Source organism: Pagrus major, chromosome 13 (genome assembly GCF_040436345.1).
Source record: "Pagrus major chromosome 13, Pma_NU_1.0".
In the NCBI taxonomy this organism is placed as follows: Eukaryota; Metazoa; Chordata; class Actinopteri; order Spariformes; family Sparidae; genus Pagrus; species Pagrus major.
In genome coordinates this window covers 30835908-30847078 of record NC_133227.1, presented here as the reverse complement: position 1 = coordinate 30847078, position 11171 = coordinate 30835908, and the positions used below count along the sequence as shown (strand labels likewise).

Here is an 11171-nt window from a genome sequence, read left to right as displayed (position 1 = left end):
AAAGCCCGACTGAATATATACTGTAACCCGCTCCCAACCCTCCCCTCCCAGCTCAAGTGTCCTCAATTAGCCTGCTGGCTGACGTCAGTAAGGTGACATGGGTGCTTCTCTCCACCATCTCTGAGCAATAAGCAGCGCTGCCGCCGCCGCTGCTGCTGCTGCTGCTGCTGCTGCATGGTATTAATAGATGGAGATGTGTGGAGGAGAGCAGGTTTGCATGCACTTGAGTGGTCTGTCATGCATTAGTGCTGCAGCTCCTCCTGCCTGCAGCCGGTGTCGGATCGCCGGCAGCTCGGCTCCTCTGCAGGGCTGCGCAGCTCCTGACTGACAGAGAGATGAGGGGTGGGGACGCAGGGTGGGGTCACAAGCAGGGAGAGGCGGAGGAGGAAAAGGCAGAGAGAGAGAGCCCAGCCCTTGAATACACGGCAACAACACGCCGTCAGAGAGAGGCAGAGACGCAGAGAGACGGGCTGCTTTTTGGGGGGAGCAGAGGAGCTTCGACGCTGCGGACATGAACTGAAAAGAGACACTGAAGAGGGACCGTGTTCTTATATCCCGACTGTTTACTGTAAAGGTGGAAATCCAGCCCCCACAATCCCTCCTGCCTCCCTCACAGTCCTCACTGAGCTACACCCAAAGCCCCGAGCGACCCCCTCCTGCTCCCGCTGCTCCACCCCTCCGCCGCTGCACCGCTCCGGCAACCGAGATGCACACGGAGACCCGCACCAAGAAAGTAAGTGCACCTTATTGGTCAACGAGAGAGGAGCCGTGCGTGCGTGTGGATGATCTGCGTGCACACGAGCAGAGCTGTCATGTGCCAAATGTGAATGTCAGTGACTGGAGCTGTGTGTGTGTGTGTGTGTGTGTGTGTGTGTGTGTGTGTGTGTGTGTGTGTTTGCATTCAGACAGTTTATTCTGCAATTACAGTTCTGTAACCTCACTGCTGCAAGAACATCAGCTGACAGCACTGTCATTTAATATGGAAAACCTCTGTGAGTGTGTGTGTGTGTGTGTGTGTGTGAGAGAGTGCGTGTGTGTGTGTGTGTGTGTGAGAGGTTAGTTCAGGTTCAATTTGAAATGCTCTGTGATCTCTGAGAGGCAGGAAGGAAACAGAAGGCAGAACCTGCAGCTCATAGGACACCATCTTAGCTTTTAAAGGGCCAGCAGCCTCCTCTACACACACACACACACACACACACACAGGCCTGATGGGAAGCAGCCAGGTGCACTGCCTGCACACACACACACACACACACACACACACACACACACACACACACACACACACACACACACACACACACACAGGCCTGATGGGAAGCAGCCAGGTGCACTGCCTGCACACACACACACACACACACACACACAGTGTGTTTCTGTGGCAGGATTCACACAAAGTGAATGAAGTCTGGCGTCTGATCTGAACTCTGTTAGTTTGATGTTTTCGTGGTCGCAGTTTGAGTCACATCGTCCAAGTTCCTCATTAAAGAGCTGAACTTTGACCTGTGAATGTACGGCCGACTGATGTGTGTTGAGGTTGAGCGCTGATGGTTTGTCGGATGGAGACTCACTCCGCTCTGTTTTTATCTTTTTACTCTATTTCTGCGCCGTTGAATATTTTGTAATTGGTGACATCACATCCTGTTTCAGTGGGGAGCTGAGGCAAATGTTGTTGAACTGAAGACGTGTGTGGTGCAATATTAATTTAACGAGACCTACAACAGACTATTATAACCTCCACCCAGGAGATTATGTTTTCACCTGTCTGTCTGTCTGTCTGTCAGCTGGATTAAAAAAAAATAACTGAACAGATTACAACGAAACGTGAATTAAATTTTGGTCAACACCTTTGGTCGTATCAAAACGACTGAACAGGCTGACTGCCAGCGACTCCCAAAATGACATTTATCAGTGTGATCTCTGTCGGACGCTCACAGTTTGCTTCGCTTTATGAAAACGTTGTGGTTCAGATTAAAATAACGACCTGACGTCTGTAACTTTAATGACAAATGTACCTTCGTTACGTAACTTCACTGTGTCAGTGAGTGAAAGGACCTTGTCTCACACTGGACATGCAGCGTCGTCTCCTGAACGACAGTCCGTACAGCCGCTGAAACCTTGAATTTTAATGTTTAATGTGTTTTCGTGGTTTGAAAAGTGCTTGAAGTTTGGATAAAGTGTTTGTAACTGCTCCAAGTTGTTACTGTCTCACCTTCCTGAGCTCCGCCAGGTTACACCCAGTAACATCTGATTTAATGTGATGAAGTGAAATCATAGCTTTCAGTATGCAGATATATATAAGCTGCTGGAGAGTGCTTGATTTTGACTTTGGAGCAGATGTGGTCACCCTGCTAGAGGTGGCTGCCGACTACAAACCTGAATACGTGTGGTAATAAGCTGCTTTTGGTGCAGAACCAGAGAACGGGACGGATCCGGGACTTTTTTAATATTTAGAGAAAGAACTTCCTGCAACATTTTCATTGAGTTGTCTGGTGTCTGAGTGATGCAGAGCGTAGATCTGGTGAGATTGAATTATGGTTGAACAGTTGATTCTGGACTATCGGGTCTGATACTCGATAAGGCTTCATTGAGTTAAAGGGGCTGTTGGGACTTGACACTGACATGAACTCTACCAACACCACTCCAGTTGTAATTATAGATTAATCTGTAGATTAGTTTTTGATTTATCGATTGATTGTTAATATAAAATACCAGGAAGTAGTTAAAAATGTCCAACACATTTTCTAAAACTCGTCTCATTCATCTCACTGGACTGCTGCTGTTCAGGTGTTTGTGTCTCGTATTAACTGTTATAAGATATTTTTGAGAATTAGACAAATATACTGTGGACGATGTCGAGTTTTTGCAGACAAGTTACAGAACATGAATCTCCAACTATTCAGATAATTGATAAGTAAAAATGTGAAACAAGCTGAAACTGGTCGGTGTGATAACGAAGCTGTTTTATGTTTCAAGTGCTGCTGAAGCGTTTTGACTTCTTCAGACTTGATCTCTCCTCCATGAACCTTCAGAAGAAGGTGAAGTTGTGCCACAAACTCTGACTCTGCTTCAGTTTCGGCTTCAGCTTCTTAAACGTGACCATTTGCTGCTTTTCTTTGTCGTCTCTGACAGTTCCTGAAGAGTCTTTGAGTTTTGGACTGTTAATTAATCATGAAAGTTATTGTCAGATTGATGTTTATAATGATATAAAGCAGAGAAGGGTTTCAGATCCTTACATTTGAGGAGCCTTAAGTACCTTTTCAATGATTACTTCATCATCAAAATTGATTTTCTGTTGATTCCTTTGAGGTGAACTTAAAGTTTGCAGCCTGCGACCTGTTGTATGACATTGTTGACAGGCTGCAGGTGATGGTGTCTCAGGAGGCGGTGCCGAACGTTGCAACACATCTGTCTAACGAGCCTGCAGGCGTGGAGGCCTCTCTGTTTGGTCCTTACCTGCAGACTAAACTCTGAACACACCCTAAAATATATGAATCCATTATAGATAAACTCTGTCTTGTCCCGACCCTGTATGTAATCTGACGGTTGTGTGATGTTGAGAGCTAACATTGTGCGGCTAACAGGGACTATGACTGCTATACAAACCTTCTCAGCTGCTGTGGAGGCTAAAATAATCTCATTAGTGGTGTGAAACCAAAATGAGCCGATGTTCCAGTTTTAGTCAGATAACTGGCAAAAATGACCGACAAGAGCTGAGGTCAGAACCGAGAGGACGTTTCATCAGGTCAGAAAGTTCCTGATAGCTCACATCACAGGCTAATAAAGCTGGTTTGGAGCTTTAATTTCTTCAGTTAATAACTAAAATGTTCGTCTTCCTCCTCTCCTAATCTTCTGACTGCTCCGTCTCCAGGTAAAGGTGGATGAGCACAGCTAGCGAGTTAGCTGCACCCAGTTTGTCTCTTCTGTAAAAAATCTGTATGAGGGTCGAAGTTTGGGCTCCGGGGCAACATGTGACTGCTCTGCTCAATGAAGAGCTTTTAGCTGAAAGTGGGAACCAACAGATCCGTCTGCAGCCTCGTGACCGAGGAAGACGACTCACCCATCACTCAGCTGTTTTAAAAGTAGAAACCACATCAAGCAGCTCTCAGCCGTTCAACTTTCACCTGTACGAGTATAATTAGCTCCAGTGAATCCATTAGACACAACAGGGGCCTTAATGACGTGTGCAGCATGTCGGCAACACAGGAAATGCACATGAACACCAGCGCCTGAGTCACACTTCACCTGCCAGATACAGTCAATCTGCAGGAAGTGTTGAACTGAACACAAACAGTTAATCCTCAAACAGCCTGCTGCAGAGCGCTGGTGTCGTTGTTTTAAAGGTTTTTGTTTCTGTCTTTGTGACTAAAGTTTTGTGCAGATATCTGAAGCTGAGAAACGATTAAAACCTGCCTCACGCTGCTTCAGTCACGGCAAACACTGTAAGAAGGAATAGTTTTGTTTCCCAGTTACAGGCAGCAGCTGTAACAACTTTAAGTAGCAGTTTAAAGTTTTACATCAAGTACGTTAAAGATAAAATATGTAAGAATTCGGCCTAATAGACCAGAATTTTGCTTTATATTCTGTGAGTTGCACAATATACCGTTACAGCACCGACATCGCAATGTGACGTGTGCGTGAGCAGCAGTGAAGCATGAAGGTCAAATGAACTCAAAACTTACCTGTTACTGCTTCATACAAACACAAATGAATTTCCTGAGACTGATCATGTTCTAATATCATGCAGCCGTTGTGTCAACAAGGTTCACACAGAGACATTTAGGATGAACCTTTATCGATCCCCAGTAGGACAGTTTCAGATTAATACAGCAGCACGAGGGAACAAACGATAACAGACGGTAGCATCGCGACGCCGAAGAGAAAAATAGAATAAATTAAAGAAAGTTAAGTTTACTGAAGGCAACAGAGAACAGGACTAAATATAACGTGAATAAAACTTCATCTGAGTCACGTCAGATAGATTTTCATCAGTAATGATGAAAGACAACAACTCCCACGATGCCACGCTACACAAGTCTTTTTTGTTTGGATCAGGAGACCCGTGGCGGCCCGAGTAACGTCCTGTACGTTTGAGCTGAAGGTGACACACTTTCTCTCAGAGCTCGATGCAAACGGCCGGACTCTCTCCTGATCGTTAGAAACACGTCACCTCCTGTTTCCTTATGAAGCGCTGCAGAACAGATGCTGTCTGACACAGCGTCTCTAAAAGCTTTCGTGAACTATAATGAGAACAATGAGTACACTTAACGTCTCATCCGTCAGTCGATAGCAGCGAGCCAGACGTTTATTTACTCTCTCGTAATGTTGTGAGCTGTTACTTTAACTGATGTGCAGCTCCGTCACCTGTTCAGACTCCATGAATCAGCTCGAGTGTTCCTCCTTGTTGTCTTCTTTCTCACTTTATCTGGAAGTTTAGAAACACTCCTTAATTCTGCTTCTTACTTTGACCTTTGACCCAGTTCACTGTTTTGGACGTCATGCAGGCGGAAATCAATTTCCTCCCGTCACAGCTCAGACCGAGCGTTATTGGAAGTGCGGTTAACTGATAGCAGAGCACTGATTCTGCATCACAGGGGCTCAACTGAGCATGCTCCGTGTGTGTGTGTGTGTGTGTGTGTGTGTGTGTGTGTGTGTGTGTGTGTGTGTGTGTGTGTGTGTGTGTGTGTGTGTGTGTGTGTGTGTGTGTGTGTGTGTGTGGTGGATCAGCTGGGCTGTGGACGTGAGAGCAGGGTCAGCTGTACATTCCTGGGCAGGGCATCAGCAGCAAAGAGCCCTTGAATACAAAGTCTGCCTGTGTGTGTGAGAGAGATGGAGTGTGTGTGAGAGTGTGAGAGTGTGTGTGTGTGTGTGTGTGTGTGTGTGTGTGTGTGAGAGAGAGTGTCGATGATAGTGTGTATGTGTGTCAGAGAGAGAGGGTTGATGCTCGTCAGTAGGCAATGATTAACTCTGCTGAACAAAGTTTGATCAAACTTCTGAGATAGTGGATGTGTTGCCTCCGTTACACACACACGCACACGCACACACACACACACACACACGCACACACACACACGTCTGACTGTGTTGTCAGTATGACATGGATGGGTGGACGGGTCAGTTGTTGCCAGTGTGTCACTCCGGACTTAAGAGTCCGGCCGACTCCTGCTGAGTTTGATGTAACTTAATATAACGACAGATAAGTTGACTTATAGATCACAGTGATGCTGCTGATCGTCATCTTTCATCTGATTATTTACAAATTGTGAAAACTGACTTACAACCAGCTGTTTTCTGATTTGATTCTGTATCTTTTATGCAGCTGTTGTCTCAGTTCATTTCAGTGAATCATAAAAAAACAACTTGTAGAGGCCTCTGTGTTCTCTACACGTGAACCATCACAGCGTTACCTTCTGTCATGTGTTGTCCTTGCTTTGTTGTTGTTTCACGACACACACCTGAGTTGTGTGTCGCGCTGGCAGCCGGTCGTTAGTTTGTGTTAGCGGACTCCATTTCTAAACTAACGTTAGCTGCTGTTGCTCTCTGTTGGTGGAGAAGAGAGCGACGCTGGGACGAGCCACTGGAGAACGAGCATTAAGTCACGTCAGGTTACGATCTGCTCACCTACGGCCAATAAAAAGTGATTAATACAAATTGTTTCATCGAGCCTCTTTACATCCAGGAGCAGCAGCGGTGGGAAGCTCTCAGCACCACGATGCTTTTTATAAAATGATTCTCGTAGCATAAATGTTTGATTTCTAAACGTGATTTATTTTTCTCTCTCACCGTCTGACTTCTTGCTACTTTGCTTCTGCAAAACAAGTTTCCCAGCATGCAACAGTCAGTGTTTCTTTACTGGAAAATCTGATTCCAGTTTTGCTGTTGTTCAGTCCGCCCACACATTGTATTATTTTCCATGTCTGAATGAAACTAGTTCACAGCAGCGCTACACTCAGTGTGAAGATGTTGTGCTCTGGTGTCTCCGGTTGAATTACTTCTTTTTTTTAAGCGTGTTATTTTTATTAATCATCGTTGCACCACAGAGTGAAACTCACCATCTGACACGGTCAAACCTTTAACTTTTAAATTCTGATGCAAGAATGACTTTTGTTGGCAGACGATCAAACACCAGCTGTTGGCAACAACATGTTGAAATCTCCATCGTTTGAATGATCAGAAAACATTTCAAGGCAACAAAGAAAAGTTGAAAATCAAAATATAAGAAATAATCATTGAATTTGAGAAGAAAATGACTCGTGATGATTGTTCAAAGGTGAAAATGCTGTTTTTTAGATCAAATTAGCTGAGATCCGACTCGCTACAACACAATAAGTGAAATACACAGAATATTATCTAGGTGTTTAGCTCTTGGAAAGCACAGATCGCTTTGCAGTGCATTTTGGGAAATCTGAAGGCTGTAACTGAAGTGGAAGTAGTTGAGGTTGTTTGAGGGAAAGTGGGTGCACCAAAAAAATCCTCCACAACACCCGATCACTGAGAGGATACATTGATCCTCTGTAACGATAGTGAAGAATCCAGGGATGTAATTTAAAGGCTCATGTGACCTGCAGGAGTCTCACGCCTCGCTGCTCAGCTCGGGGCTCTAATAAGCTTCAGTGTAAGTGTTTTCCAGGTGGTGAGGAGGTGTCGGAGCGAACCGGCTCACTGCACTTTTCCATTTTCTATTTCACGTGATGCTCTTATTCAGAGTAATTTACGGCGCGTGCAGCGACACAACGAGCTGCAGTTCCTCCATCAGCGACATGAAAGGGTCGGCTGGAAGCAAAAGTCTCCTGCATCCTCACACAGAGACGTCGACATGCTCCCTAGCAGTGTATGTGTTTGTGTGTCAGGTGTGTTGGCCAGCTGGCTGCCCGACCGTGTGTGTGTGTGTGTGTGTGTGAGTGAGACAGAGGAGATAAATGAGAGCGGGGTATGAGGACTCAGTGTGAGGAATGGACTGGGTGAGTTAGGGCTGTCACAGGGGTCAGTGGTGGCGGGTGGCGTTGTGTTCGGGTCACTCAGTCGGCTGAATCACTGACAGTTAATGTGGAGCAGGAAGTCTGAGAGGAGGAAGAGGAGGATCTGCTTTTTACTAGTCTGGATTCTGCGACAGAGCTGCAGTCTGAATATCTCATTTATTTAATACGACGCAATGAAATAAAAACAGAATTCTCACGTTGTTGTGCAAAGTCAGAATAAACGACTACCCAGAAATAAATGTAAAAACCCACCTCTGTGTTTTATCAGATGCTGCACAGGCAGGTGTAAATATAACATTTTAAAAATGGACTCAGATGAAAACAGTAGAAGTCAGTGTCAAACCAAATGTTACCGCTTCCTTCAAAGATTCCTTTAACCGTAAAAAGTAAATATATCGTGCCAAAATATTACCTCGGTCAAAGTTAAAGAACAATACGAATAGCGCTCGAGTGAAAGTCTAAAGTATCAGACAAAAGTACCAGTAAGAGTAAATTATACATACATTTATGTATATTCTGTAAACTAGAGGTTAACTGATGATCGACCTGGTTATCAGCAATACTCCAATTATTAGGATCTTCAAAGTAACTAGTAACTAAAGTTATCACATATATGTAGTCGAGTAAAAAATAGAGTATGATGTGGAAGTATAAAGTAGCAGAAAATGGAACTACTCAAATTATAAGTACCTCAAAATTGTACTTAAGTACAGTACTTGAGTAAATGTACTTAATTACATTTTTTCACTGCCTTCAGCCGTACTTCTGTCGTCACTGACGTTACACTCATGTTACTCAGTTTCATGTCCAGAGTCCAGCTGCAAATGTTTAAATCAAAAGTGGACTCGAATCCTGGTTTTGTAGAATCATGACACCATTATAAAATATAATATGATATAATATAATATATACTACGACTATGTACATTTTTATGTAGTTGTGGATAGAAGGAGGAACTTCCTGTTCTGCAGCCTGAGGATGATGAGCCGGTCCCCTCAGGATCTTCCAGGTGAGCCAACATGCTAACTTGTTGCTAATCTGCCGCAGAGTCTGAGGAGGGTTAACAGACTCGGTTGCCCTGGATTCAGCAGAGCAGCGCAGGGTGGAGGGTGGAGGGGGGCTGTAGAGTTGTTGGTGGTGTCACGGTGTCTTTTTTTTTTTTTCTGTGTTTGCTGGGCGGCCTTGCTCAGGCTGGCCTGCCCCAGGGCTTCATGGCTATTTATAGAGACACAGCAGCGTTTATATGGTGAAGGCAGAGCAGAGCAGAGCGACTGAGTCTCTTGTCACGGTACCAAAATCCAACCCTGGACACCGTTAAGTTCAATATCCAAACATTTGAAGCCTGCCGACTACAAACACGACGGTGAACGAGAGTCAGCCGCAGTGTGCAGTGTGTGTGCTGAGCTGCTGAGCTGTTGATCTGACCTTGATTTGGTTTCCGTGGATTCAGACTTGGACTGAAGTGTGTTTGCTGGAAGAAAAGCTCCCGTTGCATCAGCTTATCACCGGGACAATGACTGCAGTGAAGGTGATGGAGAACCACAAACAGATCACATGTAGCATCATGAAGTCTGTGAAATCTGCTGGATGTGTTTCATCATGAGATCAATCCTCAGGACCAGAGTCTCCTTACAAACTGCTCCAGATCTGTAAATAAAAGATTCCCTGTTCGGCTCCTGGCACCGACTCTGTCAACCAGTTTTGGTGAAACTGGGATCCAGTTCAAGTCGTGATGGACTCTTTGACTCTGGTGCAGGATGAAGAGGACGAGGCAGACTGCAGCTCTGACTGTTACAGGCCTCCTCCTACTTTCACTTTTCACTACTACAGTCTATTTACACCATCTGGAGGTGACACTCGGATTCATACAAATGCAGCCTCAGGAACACAATTACTGAACATTTTAAATATGTAACAATCAGTGTTCATGCATACAGTCATGTCAGTAATACTGGTGAGTGTTTCCACCTCTGACTTCACGAATCTTATATGTTTGTTGGAGCCACAGTGAGCGACGTGAAGCTAATAAACATCAGGTTTGATGTATGAAGACTGTTCAGTGATGACACCGACTGAATTGTCAGTATCAGCATCTGCCGCGCTGTAGCTGTGAACAATTAAGCTAATGCTGCATTGTGATTGGTTGGTTCATAGACGCAGGTCGATGATCATCCTAAAGTTCTGAAAATCTGAATTATTTCTCAGATTATCTTCGGTCGCAGCATCGTAACTTAAATGTGTTAGTAAGTCAAAGAACTGGTGTGGACTTGGTTTTCACGGCGGTCTCCTGCGCTGGTTTCCTCGATCACCATCCCGACCTCTTCCTCTCTTTACACTCCTTCACCTGACGTCCTCCGTTGACGCTGTGATGATGACGACAGCTTCAACAAACCTGCTGCCTGACAGGAAACGTAAATATGGGACGTAGTGAGCAGCTGTCACAGTCGACCTGCAGTGTTTCACTGGCTGGAACAATTAATGGATATACAAAGGTCAATGATATGCAAATACTAAGTGAGATGTTACTTATTGTGACATTGTAAATAAGAATTAGATCTCAGTGACTTTCCTGCTTAAATAAAGGTCAGATTAAACTAAACAACCAGCCCGTGCACACACAGCTGAATGCACTGTTTTATTAGGTCCTGGCTTTTTTTGTGTTTTTGACCATTTTGTACCTGAAACCTTCTAAATGTGATTTGTTTTGGAGTTTCCTGCCAGTTTAATCTGCGCTCAGCTCGGTGGATCTAAGCTGTAAACAGACGGAGAACTGGCAGTTGTTTGTGAATAAAACTCACCCAGACTGTCTGAGTCCGGTTCCCTTTCCATCTGTAACCGGCCTGTCAATCACCACCATGACAGGAGAAGCAGAGGAGGAGGAGGGTGGAGGTGATGGAGAGGAGGGAGTGAAAGGTGGTGGTCGAGTGGAGAAAACAACTCTGCGAGCTTGTTTACACTCAGACTGAGTTCCTCTGAACAGCTTGGCCGGCCCAGCAGCCATCTGTGTTGACTATACATTGAAATGACAGTTTAACTCTGAACGTCTTAATGTGATAATCTGTCATCCTCCGATGTTTTCGTGGATCTGGCAACATCTCAGTTCTGCTCCTGTTTAGTCCAAACAAACTGGAAACGCATCATTTCCTGGAGTTGAAGCCGTCAGACAGGGACGCTCCCTGTCTAGGGTCAGAG

General features: G+C 44.9%; 1 protein-coding gene across 2 annotated transcripts in view; it reads left to right on the top strand.

Moving 5' to 3' along the window:
• The first annotated feature begins 456 nt into the window (after positions 1-456).
• Positions 457-11171, top strand: part of klf8 (Kruppel like factor 8) — a 71898-nt gene continuing 61183 nt past the window's right edge. For both annotated transcript variants that reach the window (XM_073479276.1, XM_073479275.1), the window contains exon 1: positions 457-733. In XM_073479276.1, coding sequence (XP_073335377.1) covers positions 707-733 — 27 coding nt within the window. In that variant the 5' untranslated portion in view covers positions 457-706. The remainder of the gene's footprint in view (positions 734-11171) is intronic.